Source organism: Raphanus sativus, chromosome 6, assembly GCF_000801105.2.
Source record: "Raphanus sativus cultivar WK10039 chromosome 6, ASM80110v3, whole genome shotgun sequence".
Lineage (NCBI taxonomy): Eukaryota > Viridiplantae > Streptophyta > Magnoliopsida > Brassicales > Brassicaceae > Raphanus > Raphanus sativus.
The window spans coordinates 19600611-19626619 of record NC_079516.1 but is presented as its reverse complement, the minus strand read 5'-3'; the positions used below and the strand labels follow the sequence as shown (position 1 = coordinate 19626619).

The 26009-nt window shown below is 39.6% G+C and overlaps 8 protein-coding genes across 13 annotated transcripts; 6 read left to right on the top strand and 2 right to left on the bottom strand.

Annotated features, from left to right (window-relative positions):
• Window positions 1-697: 697 nt before the first annotated feature.
• On the top strand, window positions 698-2811 carry LOC108806766 (trihelix transcription factor GTL1). 2 transcript variants are annotated; one of them, XM_018578955.2, is made up of 3 exons: window positions 698-935; window positions 1163-1516; window positions 1980-2811. In XM_018578955.2, the coding sequence occupies exons 1-3, from the start codon at window positions 778-780 to the stop codon at window positions 2701-2703; spliced, it is 1236 nt and encodes a 411-aa protein (XP_018434457.1). In that variant the 5' UTR covers window positions 698-777; the 3' UTR covers window positions 2704-2811. The 2 variants fall into 2 exon arrangements, with proteins under 2 accessions (XP_018434457.1, XP_056844433.1); XM_056988453.1 differs by lacking the exon at window positions 698-935 and adding an exon at window positions 1010-1071.
• On the top strand, window positions 2666-4151 carry LOC108806767 (nuclear transcription factor Y subunit B-6). The gene is made up of 3 exons (XM_018578956.2): window positions 2666-2711; window positions 3219-3313; window positions 3405-4151. The coding sequence occupies exons 2-3, from the start codon at window positions 3247-3249 to the stop codon at window positions 4016-4018; spliced, it is 681 nt and encodes a 226-aa protein (XP_018434458.2). The 5' UTR covers window positions 2666-2711; window positions 3219-3246; the 3' UTR covers window positions 4019-4151.
• Window positions 4152-4769: 618 nt separating this feature from the next.
• LOC108812160 (sister chromatid cohesion protein PDS5 homolog A) lies at window positions 4770-14338 on the top strand. 4 transcript variants are annotated; one of them, XM_018584339.2, is made up of 33 exons: window positions 4770-5067; window positions 5838-6041; window positions 6127-6308; window positions 6471-6597; window positions 6699-6917; window positions 7108-7324; window positions 7396-7541; window positions 7632-7777; window positions 7859-8008; window positions 8116-8164; window positions 8272-8463; window positions 8547-8729; window positions 8857-9011; window positions 9116-9242; window positions 9322-9471; window positions 9571-9630; window positions 9750-9886; window positions 9976-10093; window positions 10167-10301; window positions 10393-10589; window positions 10682-10835; window positions 10989-11135; window positions 11289-11375; window positions 11454-12023; window positions 12111-12200; window positions 12291-12370; window positions 12646-12697; window positions 12783-12866; window positions 12982-13019; window positions 13107-13172; window positions 13255-13385; window positions 13556-13884; window positions 13976-14338. In XM_018584339.2, exons 1-33 carry the CDS (start codon window positions 4975-4977, stop codon window positions 14024-14026), a joined length of 4866 nt encoding a protein of 1621 aa, XP_018439841.1. In that variant the 5' UTR covers window positions 4770-4974; the 3' UTR covers window positions 14027-14338. The 4 variants fall into 4 exon arrangements, with proteins under 4 accessions (XP_018439841.1, XP_018439840.1, XP_018439839.1 ...); XM_018584338.2 differs by having other exon boundaries at window positions 11286-11375; XM_018584337.2 differs by having other exon boundaries at window positions 8116-8176.
• Window positions 14339-14840: 502 nt separating this feature from the next.
• On the top strand, window positions 14841-16528 carry LOC108812683 (protein C2-DOMAIN ABA-RELATED 11). Of its 2 annotated transcripts, none has more exons than XM_018585010.2 (4): window positions 14841-15041; window positions 15651-15768; window positions 15904-15999; window positions 16087-16528. In XM_018585010.2, the coding sequence occupies exons 2-4, from the start codon at window positions 15658-15660 to the stop codon at window positions 16381-16383; spliced, it is 504 nt and encodes a 167-aa protein (XP_018440512.1). In that variant the 5' UTR covers window positions 14841-15041; window positions 15651-15657; the 3' UTR covers window positions 16384-16528. The 2 variants fall into 2 exon arrangements, with proteins under 2 accessions (XP_018440512.1, XP_018440510.1); XM_018585008.2 differs by lacking the exon at window positions 14841-15041 and adding an exon at window positions 15087-15293.
• Window positions 16529-17240: 712 nt separating this feature from the next.
• Window positions 17241-17987, top strand: LOC108808023 (acetyl-CoA acetyltransferase 1). The gene is made up of 4 exons (XM_018580227.2): window positions 17241-17345; window positions 17444-17531; window positions 17607-17745; window positions 17821-17987. The coding sequence occupies exons 2-4, from the start codon at window positions 17494-17496 to the stop codon at window positions 17875-17877; spliced, it is 234 nt and encodes a 77-aa protein (XP_018435729.2). The 5' UTR covers window positions 17241-17345; window positions 17444-17493; the 3' UTR covers window positions 17878-17987.
• A 293-nt stretch (window positions 17988-18280) lies between these two features.
• Window positions 18281-20828, bottom strand: LOC108812682 (SEC14 cytosolic factor). Its single transcript, XM_018585007.2, has 11 exons — window positions 20526-20828; window positions 20415-20443; window positions 20095-20178; window positions 19959-20012; window positions 19796-19873; window positions 19649-19702; window positions 19518-19577; window positions 19342-19437; window positions 19122-19223; window positions 18969-19049; window positions 18281-18893 (listed from the first exon to the last, which is right to left on the bottom strand). Exons 1-11 carry the CDS (start codon window positions 20578-20580, stop codon window positions 18591-18593), a joined length of 996 nt encoding a protein of 331 aa, XP_018440509.1. The 5' UTR covers window positions 20581-20828; the 3' UTR covers window positions 18281-18590.
• A 704-nt stretch (window positions 20829-21532) lies between these two features.
• LOC108805673 (U-box domain-containing protein 35-like) lies at window positions 21533-22947 on the top strand. The gene is made up of 4 exons (XM_018577609.2): window positions 21533-22109; window positions 22207-22325; window positions 22408-22523; window positions 22610-22947. The coding sequence occupies exons 1-4, from the start codon at window positions 21854-21856 to the stop codon at window positions 22881-22883; spliced, it is 765 nt and encodes a 254-aa protein (XP_018433111.1). The 5' UTR covers window positions 21533-21853; the 3' UTR covers window positions 22884-22947.
• Window positions 22948-22950: 3 nt separating this feature from the next.
• On the bottom strand, window positions 22951-25394 carry LOC108805672 (serine/threonine-protein kinase D6PKL2-like). Its single transcript, XM_018577608.2, is given in 4 exon segments — window positions 22951-23544; window positions 23547-23983; window positions 24115-24974; window positions 25179-25394. Coding segments are annotated over 3 exon segments (1671 nt in total). The 5' UTR covers window positions 24921-24974; window positions 25179-25394; the 3' UTR covers window positions 22951-23116.
• Between the last annotated feature and the right edge of the window lie 615 nt (window positions 25395-26009).

Below are 26009 nucleotides of genomic sequence, written 5' to 3'. Positions count from 1 at the left end.
ATTAAAATTTCATAAATCATGTTTTGCTTAAAAATGTGAAAAGTTAATTATTTTATTAGCCAAATTTTGGTCTATATACGAACCGGAGTTTGGATGGTTAATTGGGTCGCTGGTTTTCGTTTTTTGACGGTTTGACATAAATTTTTAATCGGTTTCATTTTGGTTGATTTTTAACATGAATCCAGACTGGATTGTTGTCTAGTTCATAATTCAATTTGGTCCAATCGCTGGTCTGGCCGGTTTAAAAACACTGGTAAAAACCCATAGGATATCCTAAACCCTATTAAAATTTGAAACCCAAAACCTGAACTATTAGTGACTTTGTGTTAAAAACTTGAGGGTTAATTTTGAACGGGTCTTGGTTCATAAATTATCCCGTCGAATTTATCCTAAAAGATTTGGTACCCTATGATTTTTTCTGAAAAATAAATATTATTTTTTTCTGTTTCATAGTAAATGTAATTTTAACAATTTTATTTACTACACAAAAATGTCATTTCAACTGAAAATTAATTAAAAACTTCATTAAGTTTATAAATAATTTTACTTATCTCAAATACTATATTAATTAGAAAAATAATAATTTACATACATTTTTATCATTTTCCGAACGCGTGAAAAATGTCAAAAGATGACACGTATTCCGATTTTGGATAACAGTGCGTTTTACCTTTTAACTTTTTTTACTTTCTTAGACACTGACGTTAAACACAATAACCAAACCTAGAAATCAAAGATGAGCGACGATTCCAAATCTCCGATGTATGCCCTCCGGCGATGATTCAATGTTTGCTGGTGATAAGGGTTTTTGAGTTTTCCGGTCAAAGAAGTTTCCAGTCTGTCGTCGTCTTCTCTCGTCTCCTCGTATCGTTTCTCTCGCTTCCGACACTTGGATTATTTGTCTTCTTCTTCTTCTTCTTCCTCTTCTCAGTCTGGTAAAACGCTCTCTCTCCAAGCTCCAATCTTCACATCTCTCTGTTGTTTTATGTTTTCATCTCCAATTGCTTCTCGAGCTATATAGGTCATGGTTAACATTGCAATTGCAATGTTTGTGAGCTTAGTTAGTTTCTTGTTGAGTAATCCAATACCTTACGTGGCAGTTCTTCATTTGAATATTTGATACTAAGATATAATTAAGCATGTGAAAAAATCTGATTTGTAGTGACATGCTGGAGGACAAGAGGCATCAGCCAGCTGTTCTACAGAGCCTTGGATGTAATATAGCGCAACCGGACTTGGCGCCGCCTCCTCAGAAACTGAAACCCATCAGGTGCCTTGTTAAGCCTTCCTCTGAGGATCCACATCCTCTTGATATTCTCGCCGGAAGTCTAGACAGGCTTCCGGAGATGGGAGGTTTTCTTGAAGTCGGCTGCTTTGATGCTCCTTTGGGCTCCAATATTGCTGACGTGGAGGAAAGTGGTCAGTTGACGCGTGGGTTTGGCAAGGGTGAGCTCGAAATGGTGCTTCAAGGTCGAGTCTCCACACATCGCGCATCGCGTGATCGTGTGTCTCTGAGGTAATAAATCAGTAGACTTTGTATTCGTTTGGTCACACTTCTGTTTGTGACTTCTTTCACGTTTATTAGAAGTTTCTTTGGTAAAGCCAAACACTTTACTTGTCTCTCATGATTATTGCTCCATTCACTTAGGCTTTCCAATATATCATTGATTTTAGATTGGTTGGTTATTTTAGGTAAAAGCATTTAACTCTGGCAGATAAGCTAACAAATTGATGTGGTGTTATTACTAACTTTTACATTGATAGTTATATTTTGGTGTTGAGTGTTGTTTATTCCCGTAAGTAGTTAGTCTTAAGTTCTTGGATTTTGAGGACAGTATATTCAAATTTGCAGCAAAGAATAGTTAGATGCTGAGCTTGAAAGAGGTTTTATCTGGTGGTGGCACATATAAGATTATGATTTTGCTAGATATTGAAGTTGTCTTGGTCTATAGTACTGACAGTTGATTCTGGTTTTACAGTTCATCTGCTGATAGTGATAGCGATGGCGAGTCTTCCCAGGGGGTTGGCAAGGCGGTCACGGGTAAAAGAAAGCGGGAAACGAGAGAAAAGCTGGAGCGTTTCATGGAGAAGCTGGTGGGGACTATGATGAAGCGGCAAGAGAAGATGGATAACCAACTGATCAACGTGATGGAGAAGATGGAGCGAGAGAGAGTGAGGAGCGAGGAAGCTTGGAGGCAACAGGAAATGGAAAGGATGAAGCAGAACGAGGAGGCACGGAAGCAAGAGATGTCACGCAGCTCGTCCCTCATCTCCTTCATCAAAAGTCTTCTTGGTGAAGAGATCAAGATCGCTCAGCCACTCCAGACCATTTCCAACCGACGTGAATGGGATCAGACACAGGGAGAGGTAACGCTTGTGTTTCCAAGCGGAAGAAGGTGGCCGCAAGAGGAAGTGCAGGCGTTGATAGCTAGCAGAAGCGAAGTGGAAGAGAAGACAGGGGTGGTTCACAAGGGAGCGATATGGAATGAGATATCAGCAAGAATGAAGGTCAAAGGGTACGAACGATCTGCGAAGAAGTGTAAGGAGAAGTGGGAGAACATGAACAAGTACTACAAGAGAGTGATGGAAAGTAGCAAGAAACAGCCTGAGCACACTAAGACTTGCTCTTACTTTGAGAAACTAGGAAACTTTTACAAGACCAACTCAGTGACTGCAGAACACTCGGGAGAGAGGGAACAATGAGTGTGCGGGTAAACGTTTAAAATTAGTTTTTTTTTTTCTTACGGAAGCTTGTAGATGATTTCTCGAGTTTTTTGAAATGTTGGTGTAGTTACGAGTTTGTACTTTGTATTGTGTTGAGTTTAGAAGGTTAGAAATAAAGACGATGTGTTTTTTTAGATATCTATGTATATTATAGGGCTTGTTTTACTGTTTAAGTAGGGTGTATTGGATGGTTAGTGTGGAGAGGGTTATATGTGTTCTTAAGTAATTTTTCTCATCCTCATGAATGCTACGTTCTGTAGTATAGAGTGATGGAAGAGCTTTTAGTTTTCTAGTGATTAGGATCTTGTATTATGTAACGGCTATGGGAAACGAGAAAGGATCCTCGGTTGCATCGAAAACACGTTGTGGAGGCTGTGAGGTCTGCAATTACAGATGCTAACACTTGGCCAAATTTTATTATTATTCCATGTACTCTTTTCTCTTTAGGGATATGCTTCTATATTCCGAGCATTTTCTTTTTTATACATGCACAGACCTAAAATCGTGACTTTGAAGAAGGATATGGAACGTGGAGTATCCCATGGCTACGGCAAGTTCTCCCTCAACAACACAAATCCTTCTGAACCAGGTAGTGCCATTTTCCCTTGTATGCCAAAACATTCTCTGATGTTGATCTCTGCTTCTTTTTTGCATTGTCATGTTTATTTTGGGTTTTCCAGCCAAGTTTTTGATGGCAGAGGGCAGCATGCAGCTATCAGAACTCAATCAGGTTAACAAAACGGCTAATGGTTGCGAAGAGGAATGCACGGTGAGAGAGCAAGACAGGTTCATGCCTATTGCCAACGTGATACGGATCATGCGGAGGATCTTACCTGTTCATGCCAAAATCTCAGACGACTCCAAGGAGACGATCCAAGAGTGCGTCTCGGAGTACATCAGCTTTGTAACAGGGGAGGCCAACGAGCGTTGCCAGCGGGAGCAGCGTAAGACCATCACTGCAGAGGATGTCTTGTGGGCAATGAGCAAGCTCGGGTTTGATGATTATGTTGAACCCCTTACATTGTACCTCCACCGCTACAGAGAGTTGGAAGGTGACAGAGGAGTTAACTACAGTGCTGGATCCGTTAGCATGATCAGCGGCTCAGGGTTCAAGAGGCCTAATGGTACCGTGGCAGAGTACGGAGCCTACGGGGCTGTGTCAGGGATTCACATGGCGCCGTACCATTATCCTCATCAGAATGGGTTTCCTAACTCTAAAATGGGTGGTTCATCATCGGCATCAAGTGGGGCCAGTGTTGAAATATTTCCAAATGCTCAGCAACATAAGTACTGAGAACAATGTACAGTGGAAGAGCATAACTGTTAGTAGGCGCAATTTCTAGTTTATGAATTCAAGTTTATGCAAAAACAATGATGCTTTGTCTTTGTGTATCTTCTCCTTGAATGAACCTGGTATTTTCATTTGATCTTTCTTGTGATAAATTGTGTGAAGTGTGATATTTTAATATAGGAATTGTAGATTGTATATTCGAAAATTTAAACTTCTTAGCTCCATAAATTAATATTCAGAGGAAATAAAACATACTCATTTGCATAACCTTCATCTAGCTACCACTTTCCAGAGGAACTTCAACGCATACGTTTTTTACTCTCCAGTAAACCATGTTTCCCTGCTCTCTTGTATGCATCACCCTCTTTCTCCTGATGCTCTTCAGAAAGAGGTTTTTTTTTTTTGACAGTCTACAAAATCAACTCCAGTTCGTTTTCTCCTAGGAATCATAGTGGAGAACGATGTTTTCCAGTCTCTTGTCTCCACAACTTGGTTCACAATAAAGAACCTAAATCAATAAAACCCAAATCTCACTTTCGGAATCCGGTTTAAGATGGTTATCGAGGCGGTTTGTTAAAAAAAAAGGCTTGACTACCCAAAACGACGTTGTCTCTTACAAAAGGCTTTATACTATTGGGCCTTTTGGGCCTAGTAGTGAAAGACTTTAGATGGGGCAAAGAATAAGAAGAAGAGAAAGTGGAGGGCATAATAAATAAAATAAAATTAAAAAAACAAGGGAAGAGATGATAGACACAAACCCGAAAGTCAGCAAATCGGGCCTGTTGTTTGGAGAGACCGCTCAGATCGGATGTGTTCGAAAGAGTGACTGTCTCTGAAAACCAACAACAAAAACAAGATACAAAAATAAAGAAACCCCTTTCTCCACGGTGTGGTCTTGCTCAAAGAGAAGAAGAGCACATCCAGCCGCTTAAGAGTTCTTTGGTTTCCACTCGTTCGTGATGGCTCAGAAGGCAGAGGAGCTGTTGAAGGAGTTCGGATCGAAGCTTGACCCACCTCCTTCCTCCAAAGATTCATTGCTCAAACTCTTCAAGGTCAATTCTCCCCTCTCTAATTCTTCACAAATTTAGCCTCTGGTGACTTCTTTTCAACCAAATTTGGAGGGAGTTCCTTGTTTTAAATTCTACGAATCTGGTGGACATAGATAAGTTTCAGTCTTGTAGGTTATCCTTTCTGGGTAATGTTCGTTAATAGAGCTAGTTGTTTATTCTTCGGTGGTGCGTTAGGGTTTACTCTTCTCGCTAGCCCCTGCATATAAACTAGATTTTGGATACTTAGGTCACGCATTAAAACTCCATTCTTAATGAAAAGATTCATATGAATAGCTACTTAGCCTTGTTCTTAAAATTGTATTGTACGGCTTTCTTCTTACTAGGTTTGCTATTGTTTTCTTGGGGGTACGTACCAATTCAATGTGTATAATTTTCTTATTTTTAAGAGCTTATTCTTCTCAATCATGGGGTTGATGTTAGAATGTCAAGTTCCTAGGGTTGAATTGGTACTTTTACCTTGATTTTGTCTCTGTACCGGATGTCAATTGCACTATCTTCAGTTGATTTTCGATAACTACCACAGTTTTTCTATTGGTGACTAAGATGCTTGTTTATCAATCACTTTGCGGAAATGTGCTTTGGTTTTGATTGGTATAATTGGATTGACTTGGTTGAGTTACTATTATAAGATACTCTTCCCCTTGACAGATAGTTCCATTTTCGATCTTGTTACTTAAATGGTAGCGCTCGTTTGAGCCTTAATCATAAAAACTCTCAGTTTCGTTAACTTGGTGTGTATTGCTACATTGCAGGAAGCTGCTGTTTGTCTTTCTGAGTTGGAGCAGTCTCCACCAGCTTCAGTGCTGAAGTCCATCCAGCCTTTTCTTGATGCAGTTGTTAAACCTGATATTCTCAAGCATCAGGACAAGGATGTCAAGCTTCTACTTGCAAGTTGCCTTTCTGAGATTACTCGCATCACTGCACCTGAGACGCCTTACCATGATGATACTATGAGGGTTGGTTGTCCTGAATTTCCTACTGAAACCGTGATCACAGACATATCCACTGATGATTTTGTTCCGTTTCTTGATCTTGTTTCAGGATATTTTTCAACTGATTGTGAGTTCCTTCTCTGGGTTGGATGATGTCGGTGGACCATCATTTGGAAGGAGGGTTGTCATTTTAGAAACGGTTGCAAAATACAGGTCATGTATAGTGATGTTGGATCTGGAGTGCGATGATCTGGTGAAAGAAGTCTTTACTACTTTTCTTGATGTTGCTAGGTGGGTTTCACTTTCAACCTAGCATCCTTTTTCAGATTGGTTACAACTTCCTCTGATCTATATCAAGTCTATCTATTGGCTAGTAATACAAGTTTTGAATGCGTTTTGTGTTTATTCTTTAAGTCCCTCACTGACGGGTTGTTTTGTGTTTTCTATATGCAGAGATGACCATCCGGAGGTTGTTGTCTCATCAATGCAAAATATAATGATTGTTCTCTTAGAAGAGAGTGAAGATGTGCAGGAGCAGCTGTTACTAATTCTACTCTCTAAATTGGGCAGAAATAGAAGTGTGAGCATTTCTGATATCGCTGGCTGATATTATTCCAATTAATGATTTGTTACTGTATGGAATAGCAGAGCACCGCTCATATTCTCTATTTATGATGGTAGGACGTTAGAGATGCGGCGAGAAGACTTGCTATGAAAGTCATAGAGCAGTGTGCGCCAAAAGTTGAATCTGACATAAAGCAATTCCTTATCTCCTCATTGTCTGGAGATAGCCGGTTTTCCAGCAGTCAGATTGCCTACCATGAGGTTATCTATGATTTGTACCGCTGTGCTCCTCAGACCCTATCCGGAGTTGCACCTTATCTCACTGGAGAGCTTTTGGTATGTTGTTATTTTTGTCTCTTGCCTCTGTTATGGTTGTCAAACACCACCATGACTCTTGAACCATGCATCAGTACTTTTCTATTATGTTTGAATAGTCATCTTTATCCTTTGGTTGTTTCAACTCATTTTTTCGAATAGATTGGCATTGAATGATACATAACGCGTACTATTGATATGTAATGTACAGGCAGATGAATTGGAAACTCGTTTGAAAGTAGTCGGATTGGTTGGAGAGTTGTTTTCCTTGCCTGGACGTGCCATCTCCGAAGAGTTCAGTTCAATTTTTCCGGAGTTTCTGAAAAGACTGACTGATAGAGTAGTTGAAGTTAGACTGATCATCCTTGACCACATTAAGAACTGTTTACTCTCAGATCCTTCCAGAGCGGACGCTTCCCAAATTATATGTAAGTCTTCTTTATGATGCCATTAGTTTACATTAGAGTTCACTAATCGTAGAGGGTTAATCCTCTTGTAGCTGCTCTTTGTGACCGGCTCTTGGATTATGACGAGAATATCCGGAAACAAGTTGTTGCTGTTATTTGTGATGTGGCTGTGAGTGCACTGACGTCGATTCCAACTGACACTATAAAGTTGGTTGCTGAACGGCTCCGAGACAAATCTGTACGTTTTATATATCCTGTCTTGACGTCTCAACTAGTTAATTATCAAAGACATTGGAACTCATATTTCTTTTTTTTTTTTCTAAATCAGATACTGGTAAAGACATACACAATGGAACGGTTGACTGAACTATACCGGGTATATTGCTTACGGTGTGCTGAAGGGAAGGTAGGCACTGGTGACTTTGATTGGATTCCTGGAAAATTTTTGAAATGTCTTTATGACAAAGATTTCAGGTATCTTCTTAAGTTGTTCACTTCTGTGTAAGTTGAAATGCCTTCGGTAAATATATCCTAAATATGTTAATTGTGTTGCAGATCAGATACAATTGAATATACTCTCTGCAGTTCCTTGTTTCCAAGTGATATCTCTGTTAGAGATAAAGTTAAGCATTGGATAGACATATTTTCCGGATTTGACAATGTGGAGACAAAAGCTTTTGAGAAAATACTGGAGCAAAGGCAAAGGTGCATTTGATGATTTTACTTGGCACTTAATACTATTGCATGATCTTTTCCATATCTTTTTTTGGTATTGGAGATTGACCTTGTCAAATTTTCTTCTTGATCTTTAGGATACAACAAGAAATGCAAAAATACTTGGCACTCAAGCAGACGCAACAGGTTTGCTTAAATGTGATTGAAGAGCTTTTTTCTTGATTTACGGTTGAACTTTTTTTTTTTTCTTTTAATATTAAGCAGCTGTAACCTTATGTTCTTTCTGAACGCAGACTGCTGATGCTCCAGAGATGCAGAAAAAGATTCAATTTGGATTCAGAGTTATGTCACGTGCATTTTCTGATCCCCCAATGGCTGAGCCGAACTTTTTGATTCTTGATCAACTGAAAGATGCTAATATCTGGAAGATTTTGAATAATCTGCTCGATCCCAACACTAGCATAACGCAAGCGTCCAAGATTCGGGTGAGAATGACGAGAAGTTTGTTCTTACATTTAGGTTTACTCTCCATGACCTTATATAGTATACGGTTTGAATTTGTGTGCAGGATGATATGCTTAATATACTTTCTGAAAAGCATTGTCTCTATGAATTTCTCGGCACTCTATCCATAAAGTGTTCTTATCTCCTATTCAGTAAGGAATTTGTGAAAGAGATGTTATCAGAAGTCTCTGTTAGAAAGGCTTCTAAAGACAATTTGGGCATTCAATCCTGCATGGACTTCTTAGGGGTAATCACTTCCCTGACATTGTTTAATCCGCTAGCTTTCCGTCAGGCGTTTTTATTTCTCATGCTCATGTACTTGTTTTCTTTACTACAAAAGTTACCACATTGATGCTCGTGCATTGATTCTGTAGCTTCTCGCAAGTTTCTGTCCATCACTGTTTGAAGGGGCTGAAGAAGAACTGATAGGTTTCCTTAAAGATGATGATGAAATGATAAAAGAAGGTACTCTCAAAATTCTGGCAAAGGCAGGTGGTACGATTCGGGAGAATCTCATTGTTTTATCGAGGTGAAAGACTCAACTCCTTTGATATGCATAAACATTATCACACATGAATTCACGTCATTTGTTAGTTTCCTGCCTTTTCTAATTTATAATGTTACCATTTAAAGTTCTGTGGACCTGTTACTGGAGAGGATCTGTATAGAAGGCAACCGTAAGCAGGCTAAGTATGCTGTGCAAGCGCTAGCATCAATAACGAAGGACGATGGCTTGAAGGCCCTATCTGTTCTATACAAGGTGGCAGCACTTCTTTGATCTTTTACTTTAAAATTTATAATTAGCATGTGAAATTTCTGATTTAATTCTTGATTTGTAGGGACTCGTGGACATGCTGGACGACAAGAGATATCAGCCAGCTGTTCTACAGAGTCTTGGATGTATAGCGCAGATTGCAATGCCGGTATTTGAGACCAGAGAAACCGAAATCGTTGAGTTTATTAAAAGCAAAATCCTCAAAAGCGAAAATGTATGTATCACTAATGTTTTGTTTTCTGCTATCTTTCTTTTACTTGTTTCCCAGTTTTCTTTTCATTTTTAACTGGAAGAAACTTAAACCCTTTTGCAGGAAGCAGTAGATGACGAAAAGTTATCCTGGGATGACAAAAGTGAAGTTTGTCAACTGAAGGTTGGTATCTCACACAAGTTTTCTTGTAACTGGTGTTAATTGTAGTTTCAAAATTGATAAAGTGATTTCTCTCTTGTTCTGTTAATTTCAAAATTCTTTTTTCTTATTTAAAAAAATAGATATATGGGATCAAGACATTGGTTAAGAGCTACTTGCCGTTCAAGGATTCTCATCTTCGCACGGGTGTTGATGACCTTCTTGGAATACTGAAAAACATTCTTTCCTTTGGGGAAGTATCTGAAGATATAGAGTCAAGGTTGGTTAACATCAGTGCTAAACATGCTAAGATGTTCTTTTTTTTTTCTGTTAAAAAACTGAAGGCACTCGTGCTCAATCTCTCCACAGCTTTGTTGACAAAGCCCATATGAAACTAGCTGCTGCGAAGGCAGTCCTCCGCCTTTCTAGACACTGGGACGATAAGATACCGATTGATATCTTCCATTTAACACTAAAAACCCCTGAGGTACAATTCGCACCTTCCATGTTCCATCCTATTTTGGTTCTGTTTTAACATGTCCACTTACATCCTCTTGTAGATATCATTTCCTATGGCTAAGAAAATATTCCTTGGGAAAGTTCACCAGTATATAAAGGATCGGGTTTTGGAGCCAAAGTACGCCTGTTCATTCTTATTTGATATCACTGGATCAAATGTTCTGGTGTCAGAGGAGGTATATCATCCCCCTTTACTTGAAAACATACACTACAATGTTTCTGACTTGAGAATGTAATCTAGCTAAACTATTCGTCTTGGCATTACAGGAGAAACAGAACCTAGCTGATATCATTCAACATTCTTACCAAACAAAAGTGCGGAAAGTTTCTGCTCAGACTGATGCAAATTCGGTTTCTCCCTACCCTCATAATATCCTACCTTACCTGGTTCACGCACTTGCGCATCATTCTTGTCCTGACGTGGAAAAATGCAAAGATGTGAAGGAATATGAAATGATATATCGGTAACTTTTCTGTTTCTTTTGCTGTGACATTAGCGAGTTCTGTATTTTTTTCATTGATATTTGTACTTACTATTTCCAGTCGTTTATTCCAGCCAATTATACTTGATCATTTCTCTGTTACTGCATAAAGAGGAAGATGGGAAGGCTGAAGATACTGACAAGGAACATGAGTGTGTTCCCACCATTATCTCTATCTTCCATAGTATAAAACAGTCAGAAGATGTCACTGATCCAACAAAGTCAAAGGTTGGTAAAAGATTTCCTTGAGCTTGTTCTGTTTTAACAGCCATGCATGACTATTTGTTATAGTCATTGTAAGCATGTAGATATATGTGACCATTTTACTTGGCCCTTTCATGGTGCCATTGGAGCTGATAGTCTCATAATTTATATTTACAGAACTCACATGCGATCTGTGAGCTCGGACTGTCAGTAATCAATCAGTTAACTCACAAAGAGCCTGATCTGAAAAGGGAATTCACGCCTGTATCGCTGCCTCCAACGCTTTACAAACCTTCTGAAAAAGATGAAAGTAACAACTCTGAGGTAAGAAGCCACAACTCGTTCATGTTTCTGGATATTTGAATGATGAGCTTGGCGATCTGAGCTCTATGGCGTCTTTGCTTTTGTATTTATTCTTGTTAACCTCATATTTTGTCCTGTTTTGCGTTTGCTAACCCATGACATTTTGTTCAGCAGGTTAGTGATGAGAAATTGTGGATAGCTGATGAAACTGTCTTGGCACACTTCAGTTCTCTCAAGTTGGAGAGTCATACTGATTCATCTGTATGTTATCTAATTTTAAAACCTGAGTTGCGGTATCCAGTTATTTCTGTATTTTTATGATATATTTCCTTCTTTCAGGTGATACCCCAAACTTCAGATCACGAGGGTATGAATGATGAGGAAAGTGATGACAACGAAATTCCTCTGGGTAAAATAGTAGAGCGTTTAAGAGCTCAGAGAACCAAGAGTAGAGAGGGGGAAAAGAACAAATCTGTTCCAGCTGAAGACGAGAATGGTAAAACTGATCTCGACGTTTTGAAAATGGTGAGGGAGATAAATATGGACCACTTGCGCATGGTGGACAAATTTGAGTCCAGTAATGGACACACACATTCCCCTGGCAAGAGAGCAAACACAGTTGAAACGGATCAGAAGGCTAACAAAAGGAGTGATGTGGATGCAACATCAGTAGTTTCAGTCCCTAAACGCCGGAGATCATCTTCTGGCCACAGTCCTTTCAAGTTCTCAAATAGTGGCTCTAAAAAAGAGTTGCATGAAGAGAGAGATATGGACACGAATGTCTCCCCTTCCGATGACAATTCAAACCAGGAAAAGAGATTAGGAAGCAGCTCTTCCCGAAAGAGAACGAAAGGCTTCTCATCAAAGTTAAAGAACTCAGATAGCGAAGATGGCAACGGCAGTGAGAAGGTAAAAATTCATCAATAGCATCACACAACTTAATTGCATTGTACTTATAGTCCAGTTTATTAATATGCTATTTTTTTTCTTTTACAGAGTAGGTCAGCAGAAAGTGGTGATAGATTGAAGTCTGCCTCTGGATCAATGCAGAAACGGAAAAGAAAAGGCATCACAGGACCGGCTAAGGTGCGGAGCTTTTCCTTCCATTGATCTTTAACGGTGTGATTTTTCGTAATAATGATTAAAATTATTTATCGCCTTTGATTTCTTGTCCAGTGCTCCACAGCAGAAAAGAAAATGGCCACTGATGAACTAATCGGTTGCAGAATAGATGTTTGGTGGCCTATGGATAAGAAGTAAGCATTTTTCTATACTTTTCCTTGGACTGATAGTGTGAAAGTGATATCATTGTAGTATTCCCTTCAGAAATTTTGTTCTTTGAAATCCTTTGGAGTCTTTATTTTCTTTTTAAGTATAGGAGTTATATTACTCTGACAGCCATGCAAAGATACATTCTTAAACACATTTTCTTACTCTGAACCCATCTTATGCAATCATTTATTTTCCATCCAAGTAAATATTATTTTTCTGAGTTGTCTCACCAAAAACTGCACCTTGGTGACATCGATAGGTTTTATGAAGGCACGGTAAAATCTTACGATTCCACGAAACAGAAACATGTGGTAAGCTTTCAGCAAAATCTGATTCTTGTCTTTTTTCTTGCGTTAGTTGGTTCATCCAACTCTGTACACTATCTTGTGATATCAGATACTCTATGAGGATGGAGATGTCGAAGTCCTTCGCCTTGATAAAGAACGATGGGAGCTCATAGACTCGGGAAAGCCAACAAAGGTTCTAAAATTTCCTGCTCTTTTGGGCTCTGTTGTCAGTCAATCCATCTCCACTACTTTTGCCCATCTACTTAATTCGTTCCCGTTAACTTAATTACTGCTTCTACATTCTGCAGAAGACCAAGACATCAAAGCGAAGTTCTAATAAGAAAGGGTAAGACACACTCTTCATCTTAGGATAATGTATCTTCATGTAGTCCATACGGTTTTGTTTTGTTCAGCAATCTTGTTATTTTTGTAGATCTTCTGGAAGTAAGCATAAGAATTCAGATGCCTTACGAAGGGATGAAGACCCAATTCCTACTACGTAAGTGAAATTATGTCATTATATCAGTCTTCTGTGTTCGTTTTAATCCTTTTATATATAGATATTTTTCCTGACTGTGTAGGCCAAAAGGGAAAAGAACTCCAAAGAAATACATAAGACATAAGCACCCTGAAGAAACACCAGGAAGTCCCTCTTTAGAACATGAGAAACTAGAGAGCAGAACCAAGAAAAACCGATCTACTGCCACTATAGGTAAGCTACATTGGACTGCTTCATCCAATTTTGTTTGTTCCCGCAGTTTCTAAATCCTTTCAACGTATGCTCTCACTTACGTATACATACGGAAACAGTGTTAGATGATCCTATTGCGCGATGCAATTTTTGTGTTTGTTTCTGATTCATTGTTCATTGAAATAATTCAGTCGGTGAAGTTTCTGAAAAAACAAATGAAAAGAATGTGGAATCAACCACAGAGCAGATGACAGAGGATGAGGAATATGGTAATAAGGAGGCTGGCGAAGAGAAACCAGAGTCGGAAGGAAAGTCGTGGAAAGAAGGCGAGGATGATGATGAGGAAGTTGATTTACAGGAGGCAAAAGCAGAGTCGAGTGGAAACCCTGAGGGGAAAGAAACTGATGTTGACAACTCAGGTTCTGAGAAGAAACAAGAAAACGATGATATGGAGACAGAAGCTGAAGCTGAAGATGAAGATGATGCCGGGGATGCTGACGCATCTGACAATGAGACTCTTGTAACCTAGCTTTCTCTTAAAACTAACAGGTAGCCTACCTTTCCCCATATAACAGAGTTCTTATGTGTGTTGGTTTTAATGTAATGTGCAGGGAGCATGGAGAAGTAAAGTGGTCAAGTCAAGCTCCAAGAAAGCAGCATAGGTGTGTCCTATACCATTATGTAGAAGAAATACAGAGAATAGAAGTTGCGGTGTTTGTCCCCAAGTATTGGTGGTCTCTGCATTGATGTGGTGTATATGTGAGATTTGTAGGGTTAGTGATACATACTTGTTCTAACCACCATGATGGAATGAATGAATAATACGCAAAACAAGCTCCTGAAGACATTTTATGTGCTCATATATTGTAGTATCTATATGTGTGTTTATTTGTAGGGTTGTTTCATGTTTTCTGTAATACTTGACCACTCTGTTATTACATTCCTAAACCCAAAGTGCTCCCTTTTGAACTCAACTACTTGGCAACTTTCTTCTTCTACCCTTCCACTATTGTTGGTCCTATATCATCTTTATAATTACTCTGATTTTATTGTTGGTCCTACCCTTTCGTTTTCACTGTTTATACATGCGAGTATTAGACAAGTAACAGTTGCATAATGTCATGGACGGACAGAATATAAAGAGGAGCTTCTTTTGTACCTAATAATGAAAAAAGAAAGTTATGGTGATACCCCTGGGCCCTCATTGTGTATTGGAGCTTTACAGATTAGACCGAGTCAAAGCGTGTCAGAGACCATACCTGGTTTTACCAGATAAGCATTTTAAAAAAAAAAGTTTTACCCATATCATGAACGTTGAACACTAAAAGAACTTTGGCTTATATTAAATTTAGGAAATGATAATTAGGTTCACCTAATCTATGCAGTAATTAGTTGGATTTACCGTTGCAGCTACGTTCTCCAAAAAAATCAAAACTTTATGTTCATGCTTTTTGGTCAAACATTCTTTTGCAACTTTTGAGACTCGAGAGATTATCGAAGTTGTCTTTATGACAGCACCTCTTTTCATTTAAAAGAAAACACAAATGTTCTGTAATCTACATCCTCCCCTCCCTCCTCTCAGCTCTCCATATCTACCAACCAAACTAGAGAGAGAGAAGCTGCGTTAATCTCAAGAAGAGGAAGAAACCCTCCTTTGTCTTTTTTCTTTCCAAACTGGTAAATTTTGTTTTGTAATCTTCTGTTTCTTGGCTGTTAAAAGCTGTTTATATTTGTCCTTTACCATTTATTATATACAGTAAGTTCTCAGAGAAACTTCCTTTTCAGTTTGTACTATTCTTCGCTGCCTCACTCATTCTTTAGGGTTCCATTTTCTTTTACTTTCTTTTGGTTTGGTAGACTCGAGTTTCTGTTTCTGTTTCTGTTTACAAAGTTTGAGCCTTTGTTGATCAAGTTCTGGTTGCGATCTAGGTATCTTCCTCTTGCATACTCACTCACTAGATAGATATGTATATATCTGTAGATTAGCGGCATTTGATCTCTCTTGGTTGCTTGAAATCCACTTGTCTTGTTTATACACCAAGTGTGAATCTTTCTATTTCTTTCCTAGAGTTTGTTTTTGTGTAATCAAGAAGCTGATGATGTTTTTATGTTTCCTTGGGAGTTTATTTCGGATTACACGTGATTCTGGTTCTTATATTCTATTGATTGGCTAATAAAGACTCCCAGTTGTTTTATCTCGGTTTTTCGCAAGGAGTGTGTAACATAAGTGTGTGAAAGTGCTTAGCTGCTTGATTTGTTCTTATGCTGGTAGCTTGTGTTCTTAAGGTCTGAGATGGCCGAGCCACTAGGACAGCTCCAGGTGACTGTTATCCGAGGAAAGAAACTAGCGATCCGAGACTTCAAGTCAAGTGATCCTTACGTGATAGTCAAGTTGGGAAATGAGGTAAGTTTTGTGATGATACCCATTATCAATGCTCACTGTCCTAAACGGTTACAACTACTGTTTGTTTGTCAGCAGTGGAACATTGTTTTACTTTATGTTGCTCATGTGATGTTGTTTTACTGTCTTGAAAACCAGACAGCCAAGACCAAAGTGATCAACAATTGCTTAAACCCTGTGTGGGATGAGGAACTGAGCTTTACACTCAAAGATCCTGCAGCAGTTCTCTCATTGGTATGCTTCATTATTTTCCTTTTGTGACCATCATCATGATGATGATGATTTTGATGCTGAGATTGTTGATGTGGAGGTGGTTTTCAGGAAGTGTTTGATAAAGATAGGTTCAAGGCAGATGACAAGATGGGTCATGCCACTCTCAGCCTTCAACCACTCATCTCAGTAGCCAGACTAAGGCATATAGTGCACGTGTCCTCTGGCGAGACAACGCTTAGGAAAGTGTTGCCAGATTCAGACAACTGCTTATCTCGTGAGAGCACAATCAGTTGCATAGACGGAGAGGTGGTGCAGAGCGTGTGGCTGAAGCTGTGCGCTGTTGAGTCGGGTGAGATTGAGTTGAAGATCAAGTTGATTGATCCTCCTGGAACAAAGAAGCATTAGGGATTCATGAATCCAAATGTGTGTGGTATGTTAGTTTGTAGCAAGCAACCCCTTTGTGTTTAGTTAAATTGCAACATGTATGGTCTTTGTTTCCAAATGCATGTGAAACACCTTTTAAGACTTTAAAGCTTTTCCCGTTGTGCCTTGTCACCGTGTTTAGGAATCTACTAATATAGTGAATAAATTAGTTAACTTCGATGGTAACTAGATGAAAAAACTAACATCAGTGGCCGACACTCGCATCTCTTCCTTCATTACAATATCTTGCAAGAAAAGGACAAAATCAGGAACTGACACTGACTTTGGTATCTGACGTGTAACACTTGTTCATTATCTCTTTTGTTTTGTCAATTATGATCTATCTTTGTCACGTTTCCTCGTAATCATCTTAACAAAAGCCTGATCGTTCTTTTCTGCCATCAAACGGATAGGTTGTGATCTTTATATGGAACTCTTTTCATTCTCATCTCTGTTTTCCTCTGAATCATCAGGCTAAACATAATTCTTGGTGACTTTCATGGCTACCTCCGTCTCTGATGTACAGCCTCGAGGTTCTTTCTGTATTTAATCCATTGCGCCTGTGTGTTCTATTCTGTTTGGATCATCATGAATTATCCAACAGGATTTGGCCAACGTACACTTGTATTTGTGGCGCAGATGTTTGTATTGTGGGAGTGGCGCGGACGCCTATGGGAGACTTCCTAGGCTCCCTCTCTTCTTTAACTGCCCCAAGACTTGGTTCCATACCTATTCAAGTTAGTGTTTGTGTACTCTTTCTCTCTTGATTCAGGCAAATTTTAATCATTTTACTGGTGCACACTCCACTTAAAGCTGCACTTAGAAGATCAAACATTGATCCGGCTGTTGTGGAAGAGGTCTTCTTTGGAAATGTCTTAAAAGCTGGGATTCCCTATTCAGTGATCTGACCACTATCAACAAAGTCTGTGCTTCAGGAATAAAAGGTACCCTACCTTTCACTAATAACCCCTTCTTCTACTCTTTGATGATTACTGAAACCTCAGCCGTACACATCCCTTTTTTACTTTAACTGTAATGCTAGTGGCTCAAAGCATCCAGCTCGGTTTGAATGATATTGTTGTGGCTGGTGGAATGGAGAGTATCTCAAACGTCCCAAAGTACCTCGCAAGGTACGTTATGAGACAGTTTCACTGCTGTTTTATCATCTTTAAAAGCTTATTTTTTCCTCTGATTTATGTGACCAGAAGGGGTTCTCGGTTATCCCATGATATTGTTGTTGACGGTATGATGAAAGATGGGCTCTGGGATGCGTATAATGACTTTGGAATGCGAGTTTGTGGAGAAATCTGCGCTGACCAGTACCGTGTTACAAGAGAAGAACATGTCACTCATCTTCATCCTTGATCTGTCTTTCCACTACAGATGTGATTATGAAACTTTTTTTTTTCTCTTTTGAAGGATGCTTATGCTATCCAGAGCTTTGAGCGTTGTATTGCTGCACAAAAAGCTGGCTGACTGTTCTAAGTTGTTTCTCCCAGCAGGTTGTAGCTCTAGCCAGTCAGAAACTGCTGGGATTAGATCCTGTGAGTCATAAAACAAGTGCAGTTATTGATGTTTCAGTCTTAGTTTCAGCGTCTCTAGTAATGTATATAATAACAAGAACGGATGAATGTGCATGGAGGGGCTGTTTCACTGGGACACCCACTGGGATGCAGCGGTGCTCGTATTTTGGTCACATTATTGGGGGTAAGTCCTAATTTAGGCAACAATTTTGTGAGTTGAATCAAATCTACTGTGGAAAATGTGGTTGAATCCTTCTGGTTAAGTTTGTGTCATGAGGACTGCTTAACTTTGTAGTTGAGAGAGATGCAATAAAAGTGTGTAAGAAACAAACTAATATTGATACTATCTATAGCGATTTGTTGAAACCGGTGATGTTTGCCTTTACCAATAACTCTATGAAAATCTGATGAATGAGATCATAGACCAGCACTCACACAGATGCTTAAGGAGTTGATAAGTGGATCTCTTCGGCCTCTGTTTTACATTTTACAAAAATACAAATAAATTTGCTACAAATGTCTAGGGAGATGACAGAGGACATGAAAGCCAGGAGGACATTCAGTTCAAGACTTATTTTTTCTTCACTGGATCTGCATGGCTAGGGAGATGACAGAGCTCAGTACTTGCTCATTTGAATTCCCTCAGAAGTATCATCGTCCAGTGTTTCATGGACTGACTTTTTTGTCATCAGCAGGCTTGCATAGACCATTGCAGTTCTCAAACTTGTGCAGTTCCGATTCAATGGCTATCTGAACACTCTCAGCTTCAGGCTCAGGAAACCCCACGTGGAATGATCCTTGCTTTGCAGGTTCTGCTTGTCCCTGAGTCTCATAATGGTGCTTCACATAGTTGTATAGCTGTTGATGGAAAGGATGATCAAAAGAAAAACAATCTACACTCTCACTGTGGTGAGATGACCCAGAGCTTCCTCTTCTACAGAAATGTGGGAGGGATGTGTAGTCCATAATCTACAAGAACCCACTAAAGATTTAGAAAACTTTGCATCTCACACCAAGATCATGAGGAAACAAATGCATGTACACCTTCAATAATTCATCCCTTCCGCTACCAGATAACACATGAACTTTCTTCCTCGTCCTCTCTTGTAAAAGTGGTTTCACAACCTGTTTGCAAATAAAATACACAATTCACATGCGAAGTAGCTAACACCCTGAGTTTGCAAACAAAAGGCTTACCTTCCAACAGGCAGAAAATATATATGGAGCGTTCACAACATAGTAGGTGTTTGTCTTCTCTGGATAGTTCAAATCATCAATGGTTGATATGATAGTCACTAACTGAATCAGAATGTTGACACAAAAAGTTATAAAGAAAGGTTTGAAAATAAACTCAAGAACTTATTATATAACTTGTTTGTGGTATCATTATTCAACTTCAAAGAATGGAGAATCATACCTTAATTTGGCTCAGCGCTGAAAGTTTTAACCCTGTCATGTCTAGAACTTTCACACAGGTTGTGATTGGCCGGCCGTTCTTCTTAGACATAGAAGGCTGTACCATTGTTTTACACATTACAGCAAGAAAGAAAGAAACCGTTAAAATAAAAGTTTAGCCAATTGCTATGTACTCACCAGTAGTACACGGTCTCTGTATTCATTGATTTGGATGTGGGACTGGACATAGTAGTGAACCTGTATGCGGAAGAAGAGAAGCAAGTTCATTGTTGTGTTTCTCAGTATCACAAAACAATGAAGCATCTTACCGATGCTTTGTCGAATGTGCTGAGGCCAACACCAATAGCAAAGACAGGCAAGCCCTAGACATACAGGTTAACACCAATTAGGAAGTAAGAACAATGTTCAGATCAGAAAAAAGGCAATGAGCAATCCCATGGAGGAGGTTACGCTACCTCTCTGGTGTAACCTGACATTCCTATGAGTTGAGAATCCCGCACGTTCCTGTACAACTCACTAGGAACAATAGGTTTCTGCAGAAACAAAAAAATATGACCTAATGTGACACAACATAGAGCTTTCACAATAGAGCAAGGAAAGAGGAGATGAATAACTTACGGATAATATACTGTCAATTTCATTATCCACTCTCCAACGCAAACACTCAACCAGCTGAAAGTGAATTTACACAAAAACAGCTGAAACCAAGACACACTCAAACCAGATAATGAAGTGTTTGGGAGATATAACATACCATTGTATGAGCTTTAAATACGTTCCAATCTCGTGCCTTCAGAAAACGACTCAAATGCTCTCTCATGTATCCCTGATGGACATTCTGCAGTTTTCACAAAATAATTTTCATTAACTTCAGAAAAAGCAAGAATAAGAAGCGTGGAGGATGAACGCAACAATGAGATGCAAAAAATCTTAAGGAATCAAAGAGAAAAACCAGTTATATACTCAAAGATAGATCAAACGTGTTTGTCAGTATAAGTGATGCATATGTGGATCTAATCTGTTGAATGGGGGTTGACCCATTTCCAAGAACAGAGACCCAAAAACAGAACATACCTCAAATGTTTTCTTCAAAGGCTCCTCAACTGGTTACAAATTGTTACCCAATTTAGTTAAATTACTAATAAGAGCAGAAAGAGTAAGAAGTAAAGAGCAAAAAGGTGGGACCTTGATTTATTAGCTCCAGGAATTCATCAATGGCTTCTTCTGAGACGACCCCCATTTTTTTGGCTCACTCACTTCCTCCGCAACCAGGAGAGAGTATCTCAGAAGAGAGTAAAGTCTCCAAGATCGGCTCTTTTTGTCTTCCTTTGCACCAAAGTTATGAGCCCATCATTAAAGGTCAAAGAGGTGGTAGGAGAGACATACAACCCCCCAACAGAAGTCTACACCTTTTAAAAACACAATAAAGTGTATTAAACTCCTCTTAAGAGCAGAACTACTTTGATAAAGACTCCGTCTTTTTTTTTATTATGTACTCGTAGCGGATTTGGTGAGCCTTGTTTTTGATAATGGTGTATTCAAAGTTATCTCTTTTTTTCTGAGTCAACTATATAAAGTTGTCGTCTTTGTAAACGTTTTAATTACTTTTCAATTGGTTAACTACTATAAAGAAGATCAAAAAGAAAGTTTAGGGGGCGGAGATGGCATGAATGGGTTTGCTTTATGTGTTAATCAAAGGTCAGTTTTCCTTGTCTGGCCAAACATGCCAATCTCATACAAAAGTCTTTCTTGTGATTTGCAATCCAAAAGCCAAAGACTAAAGACACAACTAACTTTGTGCTAGTTGGCACTGACTGTGACTTTGTGAGTTATGACTCATGGACTAAGAGAAACACATCTGGTGGTGGGTCAACTTCTCTTGAGATTCAAGTTTGGGCCTAAACTATTCAAAAAGTTAGTCAAACTTTGCCCAAAACCTAGAGAGGCCAGCTTTTCTATCTTTGGGTCAAAATGATCTTTCAAGGGCTGAAGTCTTTCAAGCCTAACACAAAAATGGGAATGATTCCTAGAGAGAAAGCATCAAACTTCAGTTGCTAAGGTATAAGGTTTGCACTTTGCATCTTTGTTGTTTGTAACTGCTAAGAAAGGTATGTGTTTTGACTTTGGATTATTATACATAAAGATTCCTGCTTTGGATTCGGATATTCGTGCAACAATTGCCAATAAACAACGAGCAAAGCAGGTTGACCCTTACACAATTTCAAATTCTTGACCAAGATAAACTATTTTACTAATGTTGGATGATGCAAATTTAGTTAAATAACTAGTTTCCAAACACATACGTGTTGATAAACCTTGTAATATATGGAACTTGTCATGCTATGTAAAAAGTACAATGTCTTGAAAACTTCAGGCTTTCACAAAACTCACACGGCAAAAAAACAAATGAAGTCGTACATTGCACAAAACACATGTGTTTGCATATAAATTAAAGGAAAGTCAGAAAGTTTGAAGCAAAACCAAGTGGTAAAAAGTCAACGAGGAAGAAGAAGATGAACAATGAGATAGAAGAGGAGGGAGAAGAAGATGGAAGGAGAGGGCTGGAGACGGTGAGAGAGATTCAGTTTGAAGGGAGCAACAGTGGAACAGTGTCCATGAACGGTGAGGACAACGTGTATGTTGGTGTTGGCAAAGGAGACTCTAGCATGGAGGCATTGCGTTGGGCTCTTGACAATCTCATCACTTCTTCTTCTACTCTTCTTTACCTCATCCATGTCTTCCCTGAGACTCGCTCCATCCCTTATCCTTGTATGTATATGTTACCCTCTTACCACTTCTTATCTTTGATGAAACCAACTTTTGTGTTTGAACTCAAGTGTATTATGTATGTATGATCTTTGTGTAGTGGGGAGGCTAACGAGGGAGCAAGCGAGCCAAGAACAACTTGAAACCTTTATGTCTCAGGAAAGGGAGAAGAGAAGAACTCTCTTGAACAAGTTCCTTCACGCCTGTTCTGCTTCTAAGGTCCCATCTCTCTCTCTCTTTCTCTTGGTATTGATTAAGAGTGGATCATGATAGTGAAGTAACACATGTAAGCAAAATACAGGTGAAGGTGGAGACAGTACTGGTAGAGAGTGACTCGGTGGCAAAGGCTTTACAAGACCTCATCACTATTCTTCACATTAAGAAGCTTGTTCTTGGGATCGATAAATCTAATGCAAGGTATCATATATACACAAAGGTCATTGGACACTATTCTTTAGTTGTAAGATGACAGGACAGTCTTTTTCTCTCTCTGTTTCTTGTAGGAAAGCAAATTCGACAAGAGGAAACAGTGTTCCTGAACAGATAATGAGGAGCTCTGCAGCAGAACTGTGTGAGGTTAAGGTCATATGCCAAGGAAAAGAGATAAAGATGGAGGTGCCAGTGATGGAGAGAGTCCCCTCCAGGTCCCCAAAAGTACAGGAGAGAACTCCCTACACTCCCTCCAAGTCCCCAAAAGAGCAACGGCCAAAGAAAGATCAATCCAATGACCCTTTTGCTTGCATTTGCTTTTTCAGTAAGCCCAAAACTAACATTTAATGGAATGAGAGACGATGAAAGATTATATATTTGTTATGTTTTGAGTTTGGTTGAATAGAGGGAAGAGCACAAAGTAACTCTGATAAATACTAATTGAGGTAACTAAAGCATAGAGAAAACAAACATATAATTTCATTTCAAGACAATCTATGAAGAGAGAACCAACACTTAATCATCTTTCACCACATTGTCTTCAAAGTAAGAAGAGACTACCCATATCTATAGCCTTAGTGCTAGAAGAAATCAAATTCCAAATATTTATCAGAGCCTTTCTCAGCATTCAGAACCAAACCTGCCGCTGTCTTCTGGCTCGATGGTGACTCTGCAACATTCACAGGTCCACTCTCCTCCAGCTCAACTGGCTTTGGAATCTCTGGTGGAGTGGCACACCGAATCAAAGCCCAGTTCACACCTTCAAAGAATGGGTGCTGCTTAACCTCAGTGGCTCCTCTTTTGAACCCCAGCCGCTGCTGCGGCTCCTTCATAAGCAGGCCTCTGATAAGGTCTCTCGCTGCAAAACTCACCACAGGAGTTTCAGGGAACCGTAGAGGCTGACCAACCACATTGAATAATGTCTGTCGGTTTCCTGAACCCTTGAAAGGCGTTCTCTCAAAGAGAAGCTCGTACAGGAATATCCCAAAAGTCCACCAATCCACAGCATCCCATGCCCTTCTCCTTTGATGATCTCCGGGGCCAAGTACTCATGCGTGCCCACAAACGACATGGACCGTGCGTCGGTTGGCTCAGCTACTAGCTCTGGCAATTGCCTAACTTGATTTGCCGTATCAATCTTAGATTTACGTTCCTTTCTAGACTTGCTTGAGAACAGACGTGGAGAGAAGCAAGTGGTGGTGACGGTGCAAGACGGTTGGATGCAAGCAGGCTCAAGACAGTAAACGTTTTTGCGTAACGGATCTGACTCAGTGGCAGCAGATTTCACCAGTGTCGGGCTGACAAGACATCGGAGCGAGAGGTCAAAGTCAGAGAGCATTATATGTCCATCTTCCCGAACCAAAACGTTCTCAGGCTTGAGATCACGGTACACAATCCCCAGCATGTGCAGGTACTCAATCGCTAGCAATGACTCTGCTATGTAGAACCTGTCACACATTGAAAACAAAACCTCTAGTCAGCTAAGAGTAAGAGTTAGAGTGAATGGCTTGATCCTTTTGTAACATATGCAATACTTTGTAGTTTGCAATAGTATAAGATCAAAGGAAGGATGACTTACTTCACCGCTTGCTCAGAGAAATGCTTCCCTGGCTGGCGTTGCCTAAGAGTATGCAAGTCTCCACCGGGACAAAACTCCATCACCAAGCACGAGAACTTCTCAGTCTCAAAGTGAGTGTAGAGCGTAGGAAGAAACGGGTGATCCAAACACTGAAGAATCTCTCTTTCCGTCTGAGCCCTGAGAAGCTTCTTGCGACTAGCAAGAGATGTCTTGTCCGTAACCTTCATCGCAAAGCAACACTTCGTCCCGCTCAGCTCAGAGAGATAAACACTCCCAATGTCCCCACAGCCTAGCCTCTTGAGCAGCCTGAAATGGCTCAGACCCAATACCCCGTCACGAGCTCTAACCGCTTGGATCGCTTCCCATCTCAAGTCGTTGGCCTTGTGGGGTTTGTTGACAGTGCTGCTACTACTAAAGCTGCTGCAGCTACTCTCATCGCTCACGTCACTGCTTGTGCTTCCCCTGCAGATACTGCTTTTGCCACTCCCCATGAAATCAAGGTGGCCACTGAACTTGGTGCTTCCACTCGTCTTGCCGAGACTGCTCGTGCCATCACTCACTTTAGCAGAGGCAGAGCTGGTTTTGACGCTGCCAAAGCCTGATGTTTTCTTCTCCTGGTCCTTGCTGTCAATGGTCAATGAATCTACATGCTCAAGAACGGTGGACAAGGATGTGAAATCAGGTTTAGGTAACCGTTTACTCTCAGCAACCTCAGCTTTGGATGACTTAGTATTACTATTTGAAGAGGAGCGTTTCTGAGCTTCAGCTTCAGCTCCATAACCACTAGGCTTTCGAGTGGAAGCCATGGGACGCAAAACAGATTATCTAGAAAGGCACATCTCTCTCTCTCTTCCAAACACCTAATCGGATCATAAGAATCAGAACATATCAATCTTTCTGCTCTCTTCAAGATTCACAAGAAAAGATTAAAACTTTGGAAGAGATGAATCAATATTGAGGTAATTAGCAAAAGAAGATAGTAAGACAAAAGGGAGATCTGGGAACAAGGAAAGGAAGTGACTTTTTAGGAGAAACAATCCCTAGAAGGAGAAGAAAGGAGATACCTTGGGTGTGAATTGAATTGACGCGCAGAGGAGGAGGAGATTCGAAGAAGAGACAAAAGAAAAGTAGTTAGCTTGCTTGCTTGCTTGTTGCTGTTAGAATTTGCATGGAGTTTGATCACTTGGAACTTCACTAGTGTTTTGGTAATGTAGCCGGGGAGCACAGGACAAGAACCCGGAGAGAGGATCCAGCCACAAACAAAACTTGCTAAATTAAATAAAGACTCTCTAATAAAAGCTTATATTACAAAATAATACATTTGGCTTCTTTTATATTTTTGTCTTTTTATAGAATTAAATGAGGGGCTTTAGTTGCATCAATTTTCAATATCCGTATTGAAAATAATGGAAAACGTTGTTAAATTTCATGTATGTTTCCAAATTTAGCTAAAGCCATTAATATACTATTTAAAAATAGAGGCAAACGTTTTCCACACAAAACGATTATAAATACAGGATACAGATAATTTTGTTACTTCAAAAATTATATCTCACAAAAAAAAAATATGAATAAATTCATAGTGTTTCTGTTTGCTATTACAATATGTTTTGTATCGAGTGAAGCTTGCGCAATAAGTCGTATAAACATCACGAACGAACTCGGCAAAGGTGTGACTCTCGAAACCGACTGTAAATCTGTAGAACCATACCGAACCTGGGGGAGAGACTCTATACCATTCAATGACGAATTGGGTTATACTTTTGTGGCTACACATGACCGAAGATACAGAACTATATTTACTTGTGATCTATGGTACGCGATTCCGAAAAGTTCGCAATTTCCTCGCGGTGGAATGCATAGTGTTGATAAGCTTGAAACATTTGCCGCGGGCG